The 23,462-nt window shown below is 38.3% G+C and overlaps 2 protein-coding genes and 1 non-coding gene across 3 annotated transcripts; all 3 read right to left on the minus strand.

The window, feature by feature from the left end:
• Positions 1-1,713: 1,713 nt before the first annotated feature.
• On the minus strand, positions 1,714-2,725 carry OR56A9 (olfactory receptor family 56 subfamily A member 9). Its single transcript, XM_002693182.2, has one exon. The coding sequence runs from the start codon at positions 2,671-2,673 to the stop codon at positions 1,714-1,716; it is 960 nt and encodes a 319-aa protein (XP_002693228.1). The 5' UTR covers positions 2,674-2,725.
• A 14,795-nt stretch (positions 2,726-17,520) lies between these two features.
• TRNAW-CCA (transfer RNA tryptophan (anticodon CCA)) lies at positions 17,521-17,593 on the minus strand. The gene has a single exon. It is a non-coding gene; the product is annotated as a tRNA-Trp (tRNA).
• Positions 17,594-21,927: 4,334 nt separating this feature from the next.
• OR56A3 (olfactory receptor family 56 subfamily A member 3) lies at positions 21,928-22,875 on the minus strand. The gene has a single exon (NM_001389840.1). It carries the CDS (start codon positions 22,873-22,875, stop codon positions 21,928-21,930), a length of 948 nt encoding a protein of 315 aa, NP_001376769.1.
• Between the last annotated feature and the right edge of the window lie 587 nt (positions 22,876-23,462).

Raw genomic sequence — 23,462 nt, forward strand, 5'->3', positions numbered from 1 at the left:
TTTTTTTTTCAGATTTGGACATTTTAATAACTTTGGTTAAAAAAAGAAATCAGACGCCATTTATAATTTACATATAACCAGCACATGATTATAGTAACTCATTTTTACTAATGTTATTTCTTTCCAAATAAGTGTTTCTTCATCTTGACATATATATATATATATATATATATATATATATATATATTTAACCTCGTTTTCTTTTCTTTTATTTTTTTTTGTTGTTGTTGTTTAATTTTATTTTATTTTTAAACTTTACATAATTGTATTAGTTTTGCCAAATATAAAAATGAATCCACCACAGGTATACATGTGAATCAGTTCTAATGAGGTGGATAAAACTGAAGCCTATTATACAGAGTGAAGTAAGTCAGAAAGAAAAATACCAATACAGTATACTAACGCATATATATGGAATTTAGAAAGATGATAACGATAACTCTATATGCAAGACAGCAAAAGAGAAACATGTATAAAACAGTTTTTTGGACTCTGTGGGAGAGGGAGAGGGTGGGATGATTTGGGAGAATGACATTGAAACATGTATAATATCATATATGAAACAAATCGCCAGTCCAGGTTCGATGCATGATATAGGAAGCTTGGGGCTGGTGCACTGGGATGACTCAGAGGGATGGTATGGGGAGGGAGGTGGGAGGGGGGTTCAGGATGAGGAACACGTGTACCCCCGTGGCAGATTCATGTTGATGTATGGCAAAACCAATACAATATTGTAAAGTTAAAAAAAAAATACAATAGCCACTGTGGCCATATCAGAGTGACAAGGTGAATCAAGAACAAACATTAAGGATCAGATGACACCAGACTTGGCACGTTTGTTTTTTTTTCTTAGTGGATACTATTTTAAATATCATGGTCAAGGAAACTGAATGGACCCAAGGGAAAGACCTATGTGGACAGAGCAACAAAAAGTAAGAAGTCCCAAAGGCAGGATGTAGTTTATGTTTTTGAGAAAGTGCCTGGGAGGCAATTTAGATGGTGTGGATTAAAAGAGGACATCAGGGAGGTAAATGAATTCCACCTAGAGAAATAAATGTCTCTCTCTTCTGGGCTACCAAAGTGCCTTATTCATGTGTTTAAATCAAACTCTTGTGACACTACAGTACAACTAATTTTACATGTTTTTGTCTTTTTCAGTAGGTCACGTGCTTTTGAACAACAGGCCGAGATTTATTTAGTTAGCTTTCCATTTTCTAATACTATGTTGAATATAAAATAACTTTTATAAATATTTTTGAATGCCTAAAGAAAAATGTTAAAATGTAACAGCTATTTTAAACACTTTTAAGCAGTTGCTTTTTAATCTTATATTTACTCTTCCAAAGTCAAAGCACAGTCTTTAAGAGCTTTTTTGCTTTAGCCACACATTTTTAAGTGAGCATAGATTTTTTTCATCTCCACTAGTTCTACTTGGGAGATAATTAGAAGCAGACAATTAGGTCAAATTAGGGGTCAAATTCATGACCCCAGCTCTGGCTAGCATGATGAGAGATTATACATCTTTATTCTTTGTCTCTGCCAGGATACCATGGAATGATAAGAACTAGGATGTGCCTCTGAGTAAGAGGAAACTGCACAGTTCATATCACTAGGCAAGAACAGGAAGAAGATTAGAACTTTATTTCTACATCTCAGTCCTTGCTTTTCAATTGTGATTTTGAGTATTCTTCGTGGAGAGCAGCAAGAATATAATTACTTTCTGCTGTCACTACCCTTCCTCAATAATTTCCAAATCCCCTGCTTAATTTCCTGAGTTCGAACACCATAGACAATGGGGTTGAGAGCTGCAGGAATGACATGGTGGAGGACATTAAGTAAGACAGGAATATCAGGTGAAACCTTTTTCTTGGCCAAATGGGTAAAAACAAAAACCAGCAGGATGGTGCTGAAGAAGAGGATAAGGATAAAGTGAGAGCCACAGGTGCTCAGAGCTTTAGCAGCTGTCTGTCTTGTATTGAGTCTAAGGACAGCTCGGAGGATGAATATATAGGAGAGGAAGATGAGGATGAGGTCAGAGCCCAGCAGAGTCCAGGCTAAAAATAATTGGTAGATTTTGTTAAGGGTGATGTTACCACAAGAGAGCTTGGACACGGAGAGGTTGGCGCAGATACAGTTCTCAATTATATTTCTTCCACAATAATGGAGCCGTGCAGAGAGGATGGGAATAGGTGCAGTAAGAAATGTGTTTCGGGCCAAGATGAAGACAAGAGCTCTTGACACAAATTGGTTTGTGATGATAGATGGGTAGTGCAGAGGCTTGCAGATGGCCACATAGCGGTCATAGGCCATGACTAAGAAGGTGCATGATTCCATGGACAGGAAGTTATTCATGATGAACATTTGGAGGAAGCAGGCAGAAAAGCTGATGGTCCTGAGATCAAACCAGAAGATGGCCAGGACCTTGGGGATGACAGTGAGGCAGAGCACCATGTCCAGCAGGGAGAGCAGGCTGAGCAGGTAGTACATGGGCTCATGCAGAGAGGCCTCCAGCTGGATGGTGATCAGGAGGGTGGTGTTGGCCCCCATGGCCAGGAGGAAGAGGAGGCTAAGGGGCAGGGACAGCCAGTGCTGCCAGCTGGGGGACCTGACAAAACAGTTCAGGAGGAACTCAGAGGCTTCAGTAGAGAGGGAGCTGTTGCTATAAGGCAGCATTGGCAGTGACTTCAGGGAGGAAGATGTCTTTAGGTAGCTGAAGAAGAGAGAAGGTGTTAATTCTACCACAGACTCTCACGAGTGTGGATTTAACTTATAAGATCCTTGAAGATATAGACACAAGCCACCTCTTTCACTCCCATTCCTTGTGTCTAGAACATTTTTGACACACAGAAGTGGCTAATAAATTTTCATTGAATATATAAATAAATGTTTCCTATGGTTCTTTCATCTATGTATCATCTTCCATTTTCTCTTATGTGAATGTTGGAGGGCACTCACACAAGTCTGTTTCCTCCATTGATGTTTAATGGATCAGAAATTAGTTAAGTATCAGATAAAATCAAAGGCTGAGAAAACATTATAGTTTAAAGTTTAAATTGTGTATAAATGCATTCTAAAGTGTAGATGGCATCCACAATCAAGTTTTTAAGGGAGTAAAAATTGAGAGTATGCAGAGGTATGATAGACTGGGTACATAGAGAAACTCCCTGATGAAAATTAATAAAAACATTTTTAATATTATGTCTAAGTCAAATCTCTATCAATACCCATCATCCATACCCACACCGATATTCTTACTTATACCTATACCCATAAATACTTGTGTTTGTATGTGTATTTAAATGCCTTTAATGGATCCTTGAACAGACAGAAAAGAAAGATTTATCAGATTAAGGACCAAGTGAAATTCAGACATTGAAACGAAACATCAATGTTGGCTTTCAACCTGAGGACACTGGTGGCATTTCATGAACATCAGCACCAGCTTTCTTACATAATAGAGCTCAGGGACAGAAGATAAAATCCAGGTTCAAGCAGGGTGAAAATCTATTTATTATGTGATCTTCTATATGGTAGGACTTTACAGCACTACTGAATGGTGTTGTGCACTAGAAATAAGTCCCCACCTTCATCTCCATTCCACATCTGCACTGGGAACTTCTAAGGAAATAAACTACTTCAAATCTCATTACTTGGGAAAAATCTTCTCGTAAATTTTGATGTACAAGCTGGTCCTATGTGACTTTGCATCCTGAGTTCACACCAGCTCTTTGGCTCAAAAGATATTTAAAGTTATTCTGGGTTATGGGCGGTGGCATCAGAAAACAACAGGATCAAATCAAAATCCTTTTTGAGGAACAAATTTTTATCTCAGGCCTCAAAGAATTTCAATATAGACTTCTGAAGAAATTGTTTGCAGTAAAAAAATTATTGAAAAGAAAAAAGATTAGGAGTAAAACCCCAGAAAACAATAGATCATAGAATTCAACCTACAAAATCTTGAGATAGTCATTATTTGATATTAATATTGAAACATTTTTTCCAATGGCTCTTTAAAAAAAGAAATGAGAGATAGACTTGAAAATATAAGCAAAGATAATGTTTAAAATAATACCAGTTATACCTCCTAGAAATAAAAATACAATAATTAAAAAATTTAAGAGATAAGCTTAATAGCATATAAGCCACAATTTGAAACATAATTAGTGAACTAAAAGATGGGGCTTCCCTTGTAGCTCAGTCAGTAAAGGATCCGCCAGCAATGCAGGAATCTGCCTGCAATACAGGAGACCCAGGTTCGATTCCTGGGTCTGGAAGATCCCCTGAAGAAGGAAATGGCAACCCACTCCAGGATTCTTCCCTAGAAAATCCAATGGACAGAGGAACCTGGTGGGCTACAGTCCATGGGTTTAAAAATGCTGAAGAAAGTGTAAGAGGAATTGAGGATAGAGTAAGAAGGTCTAACAAATAAAATCCAAGTTCCAGATTGAAGAAAAGAAAGGGATAGAGCTTTGAGCCTTTCAGAAATGATGAAATATATCAATAACCAGAACCAAGAGGTCCACTAAATCAAATGGGATTAAAAAAAATAAAATACACCTAGATATATCAAGATATAACTAAATGTAGACACATAGATAACATGGTCTAACTTCCAACACCAGAGATGAAAAGATGATCATAATGGTGGGTATGACTATTTTAATCAGAAGAATCCATGAGTGTCAGACCACTAGAACTAGAAGTCCATCTTCCGTGTTGCACATTAACTCGAAGCTTCTTAGCCTCTATTTTGAAGAGTATCTCTTCTCTACTGTGCCCTCATGCCTCTCCTCCTTAACTCTCTGTATTCATATCATTCATCCCTGTTTTCCCCCAATTGTTAGGTTACACTGCATAGGTTAATAGACTTCACTGCTCATTTTGTTGTTCCAACAAGCCTGTAGATGGGTTCCTTGGAGCAGCAACTGTGATCTCTTAGGCCATTACACCAGGGAAACCTTCTTAATGATTTGTCCTGTAAGATTATTGTTCTTGGTCTACAGAGCCACACCTGTGCAGAGACTTTTATCAGTTATTTTTGGGTACTAAATTAAAATAAATAGAAGATATAGGAATTTTCATTAATATTAAAAAAGTATTGAGTCTGTTGTCACATTTTTTCAAAGGAACGTGAGTAAAGCAAGAAAGAGGGATAAGGAGTAATAAATCATAATGATGAGAGTGAGAAGAGCATTGAGTGGAAATGGTACTCTAAGCTTGCTTCCCCTGGGGATCTATGTGGGTCTGGAGAAAGCTGTGCATGCTGAAGTGACTCTAGTCCAAATGAATTGAAGAGAGAGAGAGTAGAAGAAGTGGGGGAGAACAGAAGCATATGTGCCCAAAAATATAGATGGTAGAGAGAAGATGCAAAAAGAAAATTCTGAAATTACAGCAAAATAGATTGGATAGCGAAGAAAGAAGACAAAAGGAGTCAGAGAAATAAAGGAGAGAACAGAAAGTGGATCAGGTACTTTTATGAAATGAGAAAGGCAGTAAAAGGCAAACTAGTGAAGATTCCTAAGTAATGATAATTAAGGGAGTGTGATAGGAAATGTTTTTCCCCTTTCAAATCTGCATTCTCCCTCATGTTCTCAGAAGAGTTCAACCAAGGATTGTCAAGCTCTCTCCAACATGATACTCTGGTGCAAATCCATGAACTCCCACAAGGACCAAACCTCTCCCCAGCACACACAGACTCTGGGCTCAGCTTTGGCGTCATCATCTTCATCTGGCTCCATGCCACTTCTCTTTCTCATGTCCCTTCAAGTCCTGTCCTCAAACACCTTTCCTAAAACCTACAGGTCTTCCAACTGCAAACCCAGTTTTATTACCAGTGCAGTCCCTGCTTTAGCGAGGGGTCCACCATCACAGTGGTGACTTCATTTTCTGCTGGAGCAGACTTTCTGGATGGAGACAGTGATCTCTGCCAGGGAGTTCTGTTTCTGTCTGGCTCTTCTACACTCTGGCTTTCAGAAAGGAGAGTTTATACTTGAGTTTCTACTTCCCCAGGGAAAGACTGTCTTGTTGGCCTTTCAGAGAATCAAGAGCCCAGCATCTTCTTATCCCACTGGGAGAAAGATTTACTCTCAGTTCTTTAAGATCTGTTTTCCCTAAGCAGAGTCAATAATGCCCCCAAAGCATAGCAAGAGTCTCAGAGTTAATTTTCCTGGATCAGTTAAATGGATAAAATGGGATACTTAGGAAATAAAGCATGATTAATTTTAGAACACAAAACTCTAGGGCTAAAAGGGTCAAGGCAAATAGCTTTGATATCAATGAGTATCAAGTTCTGATTTTTCAGAAATGTATTGATAAAAATATCTTTTTTATCAGAAATATATTTTTATCAAAAAAGTCTTTTTCTTTTTTATTTTTCAGAAATGTATATTCCAACAATACAAGAGAAGACTCACACATGGACATAACCAGATGGTCAATACCCAAATCAGATTGATTATATTCTTTGCAGCCAAAGATGGAGATATCTTCTGTCTATACAGTCAGCAAAAACAAGATGGGGAGCTGTCTGTAGTGCAGATCATGAACTCCTTATTGAAAAATTCAGACTTATATTGAAGAAAGTAGGGAAAAACAAAGAACATTCAACTGTGACCTAAATCAAATCCCTTATGATTATGCAGTAGAAGTGACAAATAGATTCAAAGGATTAGATCTGATAGACAGAGTGCCTGAACTATGGATGGAGGTTTGTGACATTGTACAGGAGTCAGTGATCAAGACCATCTCCAAGAAAAAGAAATGCAAAAAGGCAAAATGGTTGTCTGAGGAGACCTCACAAATACCTGAGAAAAGAAGAGAAGTGAAAGGCAAAGGAGAAAAGGAAAGATGCACCCATGTGAATGCAGAGTTCCAAAGAATAGCAAGGAGAGAAAAGAAAGCCTTCCGCAGTGATCAGTGCAAAGAAATTGGAAAACAATAGACTAGAGATCTCTTCAAGAAAATTAGAGATACCAAGGGAACATTTCATGCAAAGATGGGCACAATAAAGGACAAGAATTGGTATGGACCTAACAGAAGCAGAAGATATTAAGAAGAGGTGGCAAGAATACACAGAAAAACTATACAAAAAAGATCTTCACAACACAGATAACCATGATGGTGTGATCACTCACCTAGGGCCAGACATCCGGGAATGTGAAGTCAAGTGGACCTTCGGAAGCATCACTATGAACAAAGCTAGTGGAGGTGATGGAATTCCAATTTCTCTATTTCAAATCCTATAAGATGATGCTGTGAAAGTGCTGCACTCAATATGCAGCAAATATGGAAAACTCAGCAGTGGCCACAGAACTGGAAAAGGTCAGTTTTCATTCCAATCCCAAAGAAGGGAAATTTCAAAGAATGTTCAAACTATCGCACAATTGCACTCATCTCACATGCTAGCAAAGTAATATCTCAATTCTCCAAGCCAGGCTTCAACAGTAAGTGAACTGTGAACTTCCAGATGTTCAAGTTGGCTTTAGAAAAAACAGAGGAACCAGAGATCAAGTTGCCAACATCTGCTGGATCATCAAAAATGCAAGAGAATTCCAGAAAAACATCTACTTCTGCTTTATTGACTATGCCAAAGCTATTGACTGTATGGATCACAACAAATTACGGAAAATTCTTAAAGAGATGAGAATTCCAGACCACCTTATTTACCTCCTGGGAAATCCATATGCAGATCAGGAAGCAACAGTTATAAGCAAAAATGGAAAAATGAACTGGTTCTGAATCGGGAAAGGTGTACATCAAGGCTGTATATTGTCACCCGGCTTATTTAACTTATATGCAGAGTACGTCATGCAAAATGCCAGGCTGGATGAAGCACAAGCTGGAATCAAGATTGCCAAGAGAAATATCAATAACCTCATATATGTAGATGACACCACTCTTATGGCAGAAAGTGAGGAAGAACTAAAGAGCCTCTTGATGAAAGTGAAAGAGGAGAGTGAAAAAGCTGGCTTAAAACTCAACATTCAGAAAACTAAGATCATGGCATCTGGTCCCATCACTTCATGGCAAATAAATGGGGAAACATTGGAAACAGTGAGAGACTTTATTTTTTTGGGTTCCAAAATCACTGTAGATGGTGATTGCAGCCATGAAATTAAAAGATACTTGCTCTTTGGAAGAAAAGCTATGACCAACCTAGACAGCATATTAAAAAGCAGAGAGATTACTTTGCCCACAAAGGTCCATCTATTCAAAGCTATGGTTTTTCCAGTAGTCATGTATGGATGTGAGAGTTGGACTATAAGGAAAGCTGAGCACTGAAGAATTGATGCTTTTAGACTGTGGTGTTGGAGAAGACTCTTGAGCATCCCTTGGACTGCAAGAAGATCAAACTAGTCAATCCTAAAGGAAATAAGTCCTGAATATTCAGGACTGATGCTGAAGCTGAAACTCCAATACTTTGGCCACCTGATGTGAAGAACTGTCTCATTTGAAAAGACCCTGATGCTGGGCAAGATTGAAGGTGGTAGGAGAAGGGGATGACAGAGGATGAGATGGTTGGATGGCATCACTGACTCTATGGACATGAGTTTGAGCAAGTTCCGGGAGTTGGTGAAGGACAACGAAGCCTTGAATGCTGCAGTCCATAGGGTCGTAAAGAGTCGGACACAATTTAGCAACTGAATTGACTTTCAATAAAAATATGTCTTGTGCTTAAATGTAATCCTGTGCATTTCTATGTTGACAGTTTCTACTGACTGTAAAACACTCAGATCCATTCCCTAATCTTTTCATGTGTGTGAAAAATAGTTCTACTTGAGTGGAGTTTTCAAGAAGCCCTACTCTTGTGACACTTTTAATGTAAAAAAGATAATTTCTTTATCTAATTGATTACTTAGCAATGTACTGCAATTAGTGTGTGGCTGTTCAAAAGGGTGGTTCATCTTCTGTTACTGAATTTTTCTAATTAGCTCCTGGTCCTGTGACCAAGGGTCCTGGGCTGAAGGTTAGATAGAAGAAAATTCAGCTTCCAGCTCTTTCATGTGAGAAGTCCCTTAAATCATCTGTTTTATATTCCTAATTTGCATACTTGTTGTGAGGAATAAATGTGAGCATGTTAGGAGCACTTGACTGTTATTACACTGTCATTGTTATTACTAATACTATAAAATTTGGCTCCCTAGTATCTTTTGTATTGGAAAGCCATTAGTCAACATAAAACTTGAAATAACCACTGCCTCTCACCTTGACACCTCTTCCACAGAATTGTCTATATCAGAAGCAGTTTGATCTCAGATTTGTGCCTACCATTTGGAGCACTTTCACTTACACTTGCTGCTTTGTGCTTATTTTCTTTTTTGTAGTTTTATTTGCTCATAGCATCTTAATAAACAGTGGTTTCACCAGAAGTTATATGTGTTTCTAACTATAAGGCAGGGTCATCACTTTTGAACTACCACCTATCTCTTGGACTTTACCCTTTCATGCACCACCTCTTCCAGTCAATTTTTACAAGTCATACAGGTAGCTTTTAAAGTTGGACATTCCCAAATCAGTCCAAATTTTTCATTTGATTGATAACCAAGATTTACTTAATTTAATAATATTTAAGTGACATAGGCTCCTTTTTATCCTTTGGATTGTTAGGAGTGAGAGCACTTTTCATGCCAATAACTCTCCAGTTATTGAGAGTTAAAGTCAGTTCCAGGAAAACAAATGACCACTTGCATTTCCAAAACTATTTTGTAATCATCATGTCCTTCACTTAAGGCTCTTCCTTACATAAATTGCAGTTTATGTGATTTTAAAAACATTTATCATTGACACTCATAAAAGCAAGGTTAATTTAGTGTTTTTTGAGAGTTTTTGGATATCATTATCTGACATCTGGAAATTGCAAGATGTCAAGCCAATCTTGCTAAGGACCAGTGAGTTAAAAAGCTAACAGAGGGTTTCCCTTTAAAGAAATGCCTTGTATAATTGGCAAGCTGTTCCTTTTTAGACCCTTTCCACTGGAGAGTCTTACTTGCTATATAACATCAGAAAGATACTAAGAGGCTCAGTTTTATTCTTTGTTAAGGAGGGGTAAAAGAGAGTTAGCAAAAAGAATGAGTCTTTCTACCAACATTTATTGAATAATTTTAATGTGACTTGCATTTTTTTCTTTTAATTTTCATAAAACACTATGAAATAGGTTATATTACATGACACATTTTACAGATTTGAATACTAATGCTCAAAGGAATTAAGCAAATTTTAATATACATCAAATATTTGACATATATTAATATTGATATTTGATATTAATATACATTAATTGATATTTGATCAATATACATCAAAAAGCTACAGTTGGAAAATACAGGCTTAGAAAGCAGATCAGTGAGATTTCAGAGCAGAGCTCTCTGCAGTAACATTATATCATATTAGTATTAGGTTTTTGTTGTTGTTGTTTAGTCACTAAGTTGTATCTGAGTCTTGCAACCCCATGGACTGCAGACCGTCATGTTCCTCTGTCATGGGATTTCCCAGGCAAGAATACTGGAGTGGGTTGCTGTTTTCTGCACCAGGGAATCTTCCCAACTCAGGGATCAAACCCATGTCTCCTGATCATCTCCTGCTTTACAGGCAGGTTCTTCATGGCTTCATGGAGTTACTGGTGAAGCACAAATTGCCTGATATATGGTCCTTTGTAAACACTATTATCTGCCACTATTATTAAGGAGTCCTACTGTGTAAAGGAAATGGTAGGCACTAAATACAGGTGTGGTTATTCTCAAAGAAAGGGACTTTGAAGGTTATAAAAACCAGTAATAGTGGAGCTCTGCCATAAGGGTGATGTCATTTGCATATCTGAGGTTATTGATATTTCTCCTGGCAATCTTGATTCCAGCTTGAGCTTCTTCCAGCCCAGCGTTTCTCATGATGTACTCTGCATAGAAGTTAAATAATCAGGGTGACAACATACAGCGTTGATGTACTCCTTTTCCTATTTGGAACCAGTCTGTTGTTTCATGTCTAGTTCTAACTGTGGCTTCCTGGCCTGCATATAGGTTTCTCAAGAGGCAGGTCAGGTGGTCTGGTATTCCCATCTCTTTCAGAATTTTCCACAGTTTATTGTGATCCACACAGTCAAAGGCTTTGGCATAGTCAATAAAGCAGAAATAGATGCTTTTCTGGAACTCTCTTGCTTTTTTGATGATCCAGCAGATGTTGGCAATTTGATCTCTGGTTCCTCTGCCTTTTCTAAAACCAGCTTGAACATCTGGAAGTTCATGGTTCACGTATTGCTGAAGCCTGGCTTGAAGAATTTTGAGCATTACTTTACTAGCGTGTGAGATGAGTGCAATTGTGCGGTAGTTTGAGCATTCTTTGGCATTGCCTTTCTTTGGGATTGGAATAAAAACTGACCTTTTCCAGTCCTGTGGCCACTGCTGAGTTTTCCAAATTTTGTGGCATATTGAGTGCAGCACTTTCACAGCATCATCTTTCAGGATTTGAAATAGCTCCACTGGAATTCCATCACCTCCACTAGCTTTGTTTGTAGTGATGCTTTCTAAGGCCCACTTGACTTCACATTCCAGGATGTCTGGCTCTAGGTGAGTGATCACACCATTGTGATTATCTTGTGGCAGAAAGTGAAGAGGAACTAAAAAGCCTATTGATGAAAGTGAAAGTGGAGAGTGAAAAAGTTGGCTTAAAGCTCAACATTCAGAAAATGAAGATCATGGCATCTGGCCCATCACTTCATGGGAAATAGATGGGGAAACAGTGGAAACAGAGTCAAACTTTATTTTTTTGGGCTCCAAAATCACTGCAGATGGTGACTGCAGCCATGAAATTAAAAGATGCTTACTGCTTGGAAGGAAAGTTATGTCCAACCTAGATAGCATATTCAAAAGCAGAAACATTACTTTGCCAACAAAGGTCCGTCTAGTCAAGGCTATGGTTTTTCCAGTGGTCATGTATGGATGTGAGAGTTGGACTGTGAAGAAGGCTGAGCGCCCAAGAATTGATGCTTTTGCACTGTGGTATTGGAGAAGACTCTTGAGAGTCCCTTGGACTGCAAGGAGATCCAACCAGTCCATTCTGAAGGAGATCAGCCCTGGGAGTTCTTTGGAAGGAATGATTCTAAAGCTGAAACTCCAGTACTTTGGCCACCTCATGCCAAGAGTTGACTCATTGGAAAAGACTCTGATGTTGGGAGGGATTGGGGGCAGGAGGAGAAGGGGACGACAGAGAATGAGATGGCTGAATGGCATCACTGACTCGATGGACGTGAGTCTGAGTGAACTCTGGGAGTTGGTGATGGACACGGAGGCCTGGCGTGCTGCAATTCATGGGGTCGCAAAGAGTTGGACATTACTGAGTGACTGAACTGAACTGAATAGTGGAGCTCAACTATTAGTCTAATAGTTTTGAAGGTCAGGTAAAGGCAACTTAAGTAACCTAGAGATTGAACAAGAAAGAGAAGTAGGAACCAGCTAAGCAAAGAGGATGAAAGAGTATCTCAGAAAGTGACAGCTGCACATAGGAAGGCTGTGTGTCATGTTCTAGACATCTAGGAAAGGAAAATAAAGCTCAGTAAAAACTAGATGTATTCCATTATTTAATTGAAATCATTTAAAATGTCAATTGGAATCCTCATCCATCAGAATAGAGATTTATTAAAATGTATTGATCTTGATTAGAATATTGATATATGCTTTTACTTATTGTTTTTATGTGAGTGCACGACTGAGTGACTTCCCTTTTACTTTTCACTTTCATGGATTGGAGAAGGAAATAGCAACCCACTCCAGTGTTCTTCCCTGGAGAATCCCAAGGATGGGGGAGCCTGGTGGGCTTCAATCTCTGGGGTTGCAGAGAGTCGGACATGACTGAAGCGACTTAGCAGTAGCAGTAGCAGCAGCATACTTACTTTTCATATAGTAGCTCACAGTGCTATGCAGGAGCAGAGCAATCAATGGTCAATTTAGTGTTATTCACTGTGAGATGAAGAAGAAGAAAAAGTGCAGGACAGAAAGACAGAACTTTGCAGGGTGAAAGTTTAAGTAGATCATGGAATGTATCCTTGGTACTTTAAGTGAAGACTGAAAGAACCAGACTTTGGGGGAAGTGGTGAACTTTTGGAAGATTTTCTGTCCATGGTCAAAACAACATAATACATGTGTAAGTTGTCATTGAGGCACACAAGCTTACATCTAGAAAGGATCTCCTAAAACAAATTGTTCACTCATCTCAAGTAATGGAGTAACATGAAAGACAGTGAGAATACCTCATTTGTTCCCAGGAATTTTTTTTTTTTTTTTGGTGGTTGTGCAAGGCTCACAGCTCAGAACTTCTAACTCTATCCAATGCTTTCTTATGTTGCCAAGTACTTTAATGCCATTACAGGTACATTATTCCATCCCTAACCCTCTTCATTTAAGAAGAATATATTCCTGGAATTAATACTTATATTGTTTCAAATCAAACTTTAAGCTCCTGAAAGCAACAGTAATGTTCTGTTTCTTTTGTACTTTAATAGCCAACAGAAGATTCCCAGGACACCAAGCGTGCTTACAAATTGTCCGATCAATTAGAGTGAGTGAAGTTGCTCAGTTGTGTCCGACTCTTTGCGACCCCGTGGACTGTAGCCCCCAAGGCTCCTCCATCCATGGGATTCTCCAGGCAAGAATACTGGAGTGGGTTGCCATTTCATTCTCCAATTTGGAAGCAATGTCCAAATAGTCTATTTTGTATTTCACTCTTACTGTGTTGTTGTTTAGTCACTAAGTCATGTCCAGCTCTTTTGCGACCCCATGGATTGTAGCCCACCAGGCTCCACTGTCCATAGTATTTCCCAGGCAAGAATACTGGGGTGGGTTGCCATTTCCTTATCCAGAGGATCTTCCTGACCCAGGGATTGAACCCACATCTACTGCTTGGCAGGTGGATACATTACCTCTGGGCCACCAGGGAAGCCCAATGGAGTACTATTTACCCATGAAATGTGAACTACTGAAGCACACGGCCCTGTGGATGAAACTCCAAAACATTTTATTAACAAAAGGAGCTGTTGACCCTAAAAATAAAAGAGTCAGAAACAAATTAACAAGCAGAACAAAATAGAGACAGACATAAATACAGAGAACAACTTTTGGATCCTAAAGAGGAGGGGAGTTAGGGCTTTGGATGAAAGAGGTGAAGAGGATTAAGGGGGATAGCCTTCTAGTTATAAAATAAATGTCAGTGGGATGTAATGCACAGCATAGGGAATAGAGTCAATAATATTGTGATAACTTTGTGTATTGACAGATGATTACTAGACTTATTGTGATGATCAATTCCTAAAGCATATAAATGTCAGATAGCTCTATTGTATACTGAACCAATATAATATTGCAAATCAACTATACTTCAATAAAAACAAACAGAAAGAAAATTCATATAAAGGCCAGTCAGTTTATTTTACCAGCAAAATTTGGGTTTATTTAGATATAGCTGAGAAACTGCAATTCATGACAAGCAAGCTATACATAACAAAAGCCACAGGCAAGACCGATAAACAAAAGTTATTTTGGAGAAACATAAGAAAATTAGGAGGGATTTGGTTTGAATGAAAGTCAATTGGAGAAAAGTGAAAGTTCAGGGCAATGATGGTTTCTCACTGGTTGAGTTGCCGGGGTAGTGGATTTCTTGTAGGAGATGCAATGTACATTTTTCACTGTTAAGCCTATGTTGTTGTTCAGTCACTTCAGTCGTGTCTGACTCTTTGCAACCCCATGGACTGCTGCACGCCAGGCTTCCCTGTCCTTTACCATCTCCTGGAGTTTGCTCAAACTCATGTCCACTGAGTCAGTGTTGCCATCCATTCTGTCATCCCCTTCTCCTGCCTTCAATCTTTCCCAACATCAGGGTCTTTTCCAATGAGTTGGCTATTTGCATCAGGTGGCCAAACTATTGGAGCTTCAGCTTCAGCATCAGTCCTTCCAATGAATATTCATTGGTTGATTTCCAATCAATCATTAGTTGATTCAAAGGTTGATTTCCTTTAGGATTGACTTGTTTTATCTCCTTGCAGTCCAAGGGGCTCTCAAGAGCCTTCTCCAGTACCACAGTTTGAAGGCATCAGTTCCTTGGCACTCAGTCTTTTTTATTGTACAGATCTCACATCTGTACATGATGGTTTTCCAGTAGTCATGTTTCTGTCCATAGTTGATGGATATTTCCTATTGACGACTCTTCTGTTGGGGTCTACAATAGATGATTCTTCCTGTAAATTGACTTCCAGTGGTACTGTATGAGAGTTCCTCCTTCTGGCATCTTGACTCCATTTCAGTGAGGTCTCCCTTTGATAATTGTCACAAAGCCAAGCACAGAATACATCTCGCCTTATTCTGTGAAACTGCAAAATATGGAAAGCTAATGCAGAGATACATTAAATAAACACTGCTTGACTAAGGCCAGGGGTAGAGGAAAAGTTCAGCTGCAGGTAAACTGAGGCAACTTTTCTTCAGTGACGGGAATAGTCTTTTTCTTGATTTTGGTGGTTGTTAAAATGATGCACACTGTATAAAAACTCTTTATTTCAGATGCATCTTATTATGTATAAACACTATCTTAATAAAAAAGATAGAAAAAATACAAACTCAAAAAACCAATGAGGAAATAAGGATGTCAATTTATATTTAACCAACTTTAAACATTAAAATATTACAATTTGCTATAATTAGTTGTGCCTGTGGGAGGAGATGAGCTCAAGGTCTTCCTACTCTGCCATCTTGGCCACTTCTGCAGCACTGTTTACTGAAGGCCTCTCTGGTTTTGTAGTTAAAATAAACTTATTGTAGATAGTGTATGAGATGAGACTCATTTTGTGCTTTTCCAATCTCATATGTCTGTTTTTGCCTTTTATTGGACCGAAGCAGATGTTGAACACTTAGTACATTCATGACTATCTTCATACATTCCTTTAAAACTTTGTTGTTGTTATTTAGTCACTCAGTCATGTCTGACTCTTTTGCCACTTCATGGACTGCAGCCCACCAGGCTCCTCTGTCCATGGGATTTCCCAGGCAAGAATACTGGAGTGGGTTGTCATTTCCTTCTCCAGGGAATCTTCCCAATCCAGAGATCAAATCCATGTTTCCTGAATTGTCAGGTGGATTCTTTACCACTGAGCCAGCAGGAAAGCCCTCTTTTAAAACTCACTAACAGAGAAAAATGAGGGACACTACCACCTATTGTGACTTGCTATTTTATTCAACAGCAGAATTTGTCTGTGCTCCTTCTTTAATCCTCTGGATATGAGAGGGGAAATAATTCCCCAAAACCCACAAACAAGTAAAAATTAAAAAATTAGTTGGGGAGGGAGAAGAGGTTTTGCCATCAGATTTTATGGAAAATATTAAATTTTGAAAAAAAAATTGTATTTTGTATTTCTATTACTTCATGTAAAAAAAACCAAAAAACCAAACTGCCCCTGGAGCCCACATTTATGGCAGGAGCACTGAGGACACCACCCAGACAGATACAGGACTTGCAGGTGGTTTTGATAAGTCAGTCCAGAGAGACAAGAAACAGCTCACAGAGTGCATCCACCTCTCTTCACTGGACCCTTTGTCCATTTTTTTGGTCTATACCTTCAGTTACCAAGTTTAGAACATGAATACCAGACTGGTTAATATTGCCTCATATTTTTTTCTTTGTACATTTTGTCTCTATATCTCTTCTGCATTATTTCTCTCATTCTTTAATTTAAATAAGCTGCATTTCTGTATTTTTATCTACATAAGTTTTTTTTTTTTTCCTGCAATGTCAAATCTGTTATAAACCCATTCAGTGACTTTTAATTTTTGTTCAGATATTATTTATTTTTACTCTAGAAATTTCATTAATTTCTTTTTTTACCTTCATTTTCTTTGTTTTTTTTCCTCTCTCCTTTAACATATTTATAATATTAGTTTAGTATTTTTTGGTTTATAATTGCATCATCTCTGTAAATTTCTGTGTCTGCTTGTGCTAACTAGCTTTTCTCCTGGTTATGGGTCACATTTTCCAGCATCTTAGTATTGATATTGGTTTTTGGTTAGATGTTGAGAATCTTACAACATTGGAAATCTAGTTTTTTTGGTAGTTGTTTTGGTTTAAAAAGTTAAAAAAAAAAAAAGAGTGTTTTAGTTCATTTGGGCTGCTGAAACAAAATATTACAGGCTGAGTAGCTTGTAAACAATGGAAATTTCTTTCTCATAATTCTGGAGACTGAAAGTCCAAGATCAAGGCACCAGCAGAGTTGCTTTCTGGAGAGGCCCTTCCTCCTGGTTCATTACTGGTGACTTCTAGCTCTGACCTGACATAATGGAAAGGTGAGAGGCTTTTGTGGGGTCTCTTTTATAAGAACAGTAAACTCGTTCATGAGGGCTCCACTCTCATTTGACCTTGAAAGTGAAGTTGCTCAGTCGTGTCCGACTCTTTGCAACCCCATGGACTGTAGGCTACCATACCAGGCTCCTCTATCCATGGGATTCTCCAGACAAGAGTACTGGAGTGGGTTGCCATTTTCTTCTCCAGGGGATCTTCCCAACCCAGGGATTGAACCCGGGATCTCCCGCATTGGAGGCAGACGCTTTAACCTCTGAGCCACCAGGGAAGCTTGGCACCTCTCAAATGTCCTACTTCCTAATAGCATCATCAGTGAGGGTTGGGATTTCAACAGATCAGTGAGGGAGGGGCACAAAAGTTCACACCAAAGAGAGGAGTATGTGAGTTTGTTTTGGCAAGCCAGTAAGGTATGTTTTGATCAGGCTGTCCCTCTCAAGATTTGTTTTTAGTTTCTTAAGGTAGATCTCGAGTAAACTTATCTCCAGGGCTAGTTTAGTATCACCAATTATATATGGCTATCCTGGAGATCCTCCTGAATACCAGATATTGAGTATAGTCTCTCCACTCTGGATGGCTATGAAAGTGTTAGTCACTCAATCGTGTTCTACTCTTGTGTGATCTCATGGACTGTAGCCTGCCAGGCTCCTATGTCCAGGGGGTTATTCAGGCAAGTATAATGGAGTGAGTTGCCATTTCCTCCTCCAGGGAGTCTTCCTGACCCAGGAATTGAACACATCTCTTTCATTGGCAGTCAGATTTTTTACCACTGAGCTACCTGGGAAGCCCCTGTTTCAAACATGAGCTTTCAAACCCACATTTGCCTGTCTTTACTTGTCTTTCTTACTGTACTGTGAGTTCTTTTTGACCAGGGACAGTGTGTAATTCATCTGTTTTCTTGGAATTATGGTATAGGGCCTGGCACATAGGAAAGAAAAACAAAACTTAATGAGTTTTTTTTTTTAAAATTTTCCAGTAGCCAACATCTAGGTTATGAAGTCCTAACATAAAAGTAAGTACAACTTTGCCAACAATAAAAAAATCCACTAAAATAATACATCGCAAGTAATCTTATCTTCATATACACAAAATAGGGCATACAACCATATATAAGATTTACAATTATACAAAAAGAAAAATATAAATAAGTACTTCATTAGTCACTAGCATTAGAAAGTCCTCATTGACAAAGACAATGTGTCCCTGGTCTTGGAATTAGCTTCTCACTCTTATATTAGGTTCTACTGTAAGCAGCTAGATCTGAGGATTTTCTGCTACTTTTCTTAGCTTTTACCCACATAGCACTTCATCTAGAAGGGCTAGAGTAAAAATATAAATATCTAATTACTGTTTTGGAGAACAAAGTTCTTACTGTTGAGCTGTTATCTCTGCTAGATTAGACTGTGGTGTGTTTTCTCTGGTTTGTGCCTGATTCTGATAATGGACCTCCTTTTTCAGTCTTAATTTCTTCTGTATGTTTACAGTTTAGAGGATTATGTTTCTGTTTTGGCTCAAACTCAAGTTTCTGTTATAATATTCTGCTTAGACTTTCAGATCCTTTCTTAGATTTAGGTCTGGACTTTCTGCCAAGTGGCCATGGCCTTGGACCCCTACTTTAGGTTTTTCTTGGCTATATCCCTCCTATCTATTGATGTTTCCCGCTTCTTCCTGAACTACTGCTTCTTCCAGGTTCAGAGACTTTGCACTTAAACACATGAACCTTGCCTACTTACTCATTTTTGCAACCTTAGCACCATAACAAGGATTTGTTTACGTTAGGGATAATGCATATTTGATAGATGATTGTTGTTAAATGTTGGCCCTGAAGGGCCATCACCATTTTCCGTATGTGCTCTGCATTGTTCTCCCAGCTCAACATCCTGTGTCTGCTGGGTCTGCTCTCAAATATGTCTCATTCTTTCTGGATAGAGGAGGAAGGATGTGACTATGGGTAATGTGTGACCAAACTGCAAGGTCTCACCAACAAAATCTGAGCTTTAACATTTTATCAATAACGGCTATCAGGTTTGAAGAGACAGGTTTCCTGCTCAGATGGTTGAATGGATAATAAATTATAATAATCTCACTATTAAATATTTCGTGGAAAATATATTCTATTAAAATAATTCAGTTAACTTGAAATACATAAACCTGTGTGTAAATAGTATAAAAAGAAACTTAAAGAATTATAAATTATGATTATTATCATCTACCTTCTGGTAAACCTTTGATAATAACACTTACTTACTCTAGCACTAAGCACTAATAGTCCCTACTTATGATGAATAAAATCTTTATTTACATTTTTCCTCAGGCTAACTTCAATGATTTATACAGCGCTCATTTTCAGCTTTGTCACTGCAGGATTTGAAGACTATATGTTGTAAAAAGCCAGTATATAAGCCATCTTTTATTTTAATCTTTACACATTGGTTTCTATGAATTAGCATTCATAATATGAACCTTTTAATACAAGAAATCATTATTTAATGTTTAAAACTGTGGCTTCCTTATCTCCATGTGGCAAAGCAAAGAAAAAGAGAAAATTACAGCAAAGAAGAAAGAAGATGGCTGTACCTCTTTTCCAAAATAGATTCATTTATCCTCAATTAATTTGGTCTCCTCTCCATTTGGAGTCTAGTGCTGCATTAATTAATATAGTAGCCACAAGTCACATGTGACTATTGAGCATTTGAAATGTAGATAGTTTCAGCTGAAAAACACTTTAAATATAAAATACACACTGGATTTCAAAGTTGTTGTTGCTTAGTCACTCAGTTGTAGTCACCTTTTCTGTGACCCCATGGACTGTAGCCTGCTAGATGCCTCTGTGCAGGTGGCTTCCCAGGCAAGAATATTGGAGCAGGTTGCCACTTCCTCATCCAGGGGATCTTTCTGATACAGAGATTGAACTTGGGTTTCCTGTGTCTCTTGTGTTGCAGGCAGATTCTTTGCCGTTGAGCCACCAGGGATTTCAAAGACGTAGCACATAAGAAGAGTGTACACTATTTCACTATTAAATTGTTTTATATTCATTGTGTACTGTAATGATAATGTTTAGATTATATTGGAGTAAATAAAATATACTATTATAATTAACTTTTAATTTTTTGATTTGGCTACCAAAAACCCAAAATTAAATATGTGGTTCAAATGGAGAGAAATATTCTAGAAGACATCTTCCTTTGTATTACCCATTTTAGAGAAATAAAGCCATTGCTAAATCTGTTTACTTTGTTTATCAAATGAGACTGTCAATACTGCCTTGATATGGGCCACAAACGTATAAATGTATATAAACAAAACAATGTAAAGCTTTCAGACATATATTTTTAAAATGTGAACATCATACTGGCCTATTTGGGAGACAAAGTTATGTAAAATTTCCTTAGTCCTGGGAAAGTATGTGCTCTAAATCTTACAATGTAGCTCATTGAAAAAATTTGTTTACATTCAAGTTTTTTCTACTGGAGAGGTCTGGGCTTGATATACAAACACTTTTACCCTAATACAAATCTGTCCACAAAGTTTTAAGTTAGTACATTAATGTAATATTGTTAAAACTTGAAGACTTTAATATTTTCTAAGATTTGGTGGCCTAAATTTAATTTAGAGGAATATTATATCTGTATTCATAAGACCTTCCCATTGGCAACCAGGTAGGCACATTTTAGATGAGATAGGATTTTTGTTATGCTAAAATCTTTGGGAAAATGAAATTTTGGGGAGATCTTTCATTTGAGAATTGTGTATTCCTGGAATTAATGTTTGTGTTCCTCCAAATGAAACTTTGAGCCAATGAAAACAGCAATAATGTTTTAATATCTTTGTACTTTAATAGCTAACAGAATTCCCAGAGATACAAGGTATGCTAAGAAACTGTCCAATGAAAAGAAAACAATGTCCATCTAGTCTGTTTTATATTTCAGACTTATTACTAGATCTCATTTATAATGCTTGCAGTTCTTTAACTCAGCAGAGCTCTATTTGCATACCAGAAACGGTGACATTGCCAAAAATCACCTTGCTTTCTAGAAGAGAAGATAGAGACAAAGGCCCAGACAAGAACAGAGCAGGGACCAGAAACAGAAGAAGTGACAAAGAAAGACAATCATGTGGTCGAAGGATGAGAGGAAAAGACCAAATTAAAGACTGGTAGCAATTCTCCACCATTCAGGACTGAAATGTCAACTCTTATTTTTATTCTCCAGTATGTTCCTTACTGTGGAAATAATAAGACATTACACATTATACAACACAATCCACCAAATATCCACAGTTGTATACTTCACATTATAAATTTTATGTCATATTAACAGTTGGCTATTCAGGAAAGTAAATCTCTCATTTTAGAGCCTGCCCTAAGAAAGCATTTTATACAAAATAGGATAATAGATGTGGTAAAAAAGGAGAAAGGACCAAGAAAATTCCTGATTGAAGAGTGAGAGAAAGAGAAACTCTAAATGAAACTTCAGCATTATTAAAGGGAGACACATAGACAGTTCATCCAGTTTGAGAGTAAAACTTATGAACTTCAGTCCACTCATCCATTATTGATTCAAAAAGCATCCTATTTTAGGAATGCAGAGATCTAAGTTGTCTTAATTACCAACCTTTTTTCAGTAACCTCTGGATTCCTTGCTTGATCTCCTGGGTTCGCACCCCATAGACAATGGGGTTGAGGGCCGCAGGAATGACATGGTGGAGGACATTGAGCAAGACTGGCACATCAGGGGACACCTTCTTCTTTGCCACATGAGTGAGGACAAAGACCAGGAGGATGGTGCTGAAGAAGAGGATAAGGATGAAGTGGGAGCTACAAGTGCTTAGGGCCTTGGCCACAGCTCCTTCTGCCTTGAGTCTCAGAACAGCCCGCAGTATGAGGGTGTAGGAGAGGAAGATGAGGATGAGGTCAGATCCCAGCAGAGTCCAGCCTCCAGCAAACTGGTAGACACGATTGATGGTGACATCATCACAGGAGAGCCTGGACACAGACATATTGGCACAGATGCAGTTCTCAATGACATTTCTCCCACAATAATGGAGTCGTACAGAGAGGATGGGGATGGGCACTGTGAAAAGGACATTTCTGGCTAAAATAAAGATAGTTGCCTTTGCAACAAATTGGTCTGTGATGATGGATGTGTACCTCAATGGTTGGCAGACGGCCACATAGCGGTCATAGGCCATGACCATGAATGTGCAGGACTCCATGGCAAGGAAGCAATTCATGATGTACATCTGAAGGAAACAGGTAAAGAAGCTGATCGATCTGAGATCAAACCAAAAGATGGCCAGGACCTTGGGGATGACGGTGAGACAGAGCACCATGTCCAGCAGGGAGAGGAAGCTGAGCAGGTAGTACATGGGCTCATGCAGAGAGGCCTCCAGCCGGATGGTGATCAGGAGGGTGGTGTTGGCCCCCATGGCCAGAACGAAGAGGAGACTGAGGGGCAGGGATAGCCAGTGCTGCCAGCTGGGGGACCTGACAAAACAGTTCAGGAGGAAGTCTGAAATCTCAGTGGTGGTGCTGCCATTTTGGTGTGCTGTCATATTTTGTCATATAGTTCTACAGCTTTCTTTTAGTGATCTGTAAAATTAGGATAAAATTTAGCTACTGATTCAAGGTGCATTGTAGTATAAGTTGCTTTAATTAAGTGAAACTGTTGCATCCTAGCAGATTTTCCAGAGCCAAAGAAATTTATTTGTGTATCCTTTGTGCCATGCTACTGGTATATTCCTTTTATGTTAAAAAAATAGAACTGGAGTGATATGATTTGTCTATATATGCTGGATTTATTCAAGATTTATTAGAACTTTTAAATTATAGAAACTAAAAGAAGGAGAAAATAACTTAGAAAACTACTTTGTGAAAGGTGAATCTCCAAATTTGTACTCCTAAGTTTCTTCCTCTTTTTTGCTTTTATGGACTACATAGACTACCATGCATATGATTGAACTATAGCAGTACAACCGAATAAGCAGCAGATCCTGGCACAAACTAGGGGCAAAAGAAAATGACTCTGACTCCTCAGCTACCCCAAACTGACAATTCACTTATACTTGTTTTTCTTTAATTAGGTAATTTAAAAACTGTACACTGAAAATAAAGTTAGTTAATCTGCTTTTTGCCTAAAAAT

Source organism: Bos taurus, chromosome 15 (genome assembly GCF_002263795.3).
Source record: "Bos taurus isolate L1 Dominette 01449 registration number 42190680 breed Hereford chromosome 15, ARS-UCD2.0, whole genome shotgun sequence".
NCBI classification, from domain to species: Eukaryota; Metazoa; Chordata; class Mammalia; order Artiodactyla; family Bovidae; genus Bos; species Bos taurus.

What these genes read in the sequence shown, in the direction of transcription:
- OR56A9 (XM_002693182.2), bottom strand. Translation starts at nt 2,673, where the DNA reads ATGCTGCCTTATAGCAACAGCTCCCTCTCTACTGAAGCCTCTGAGTTC.
- OR56A3 (NM_001389840.1), bottom strand. Translation starts at nt 22,875, where the DNA reads ATGACAGCACACCAAAATGGCAGCACCACCACTGAGATTTCAGACTTC.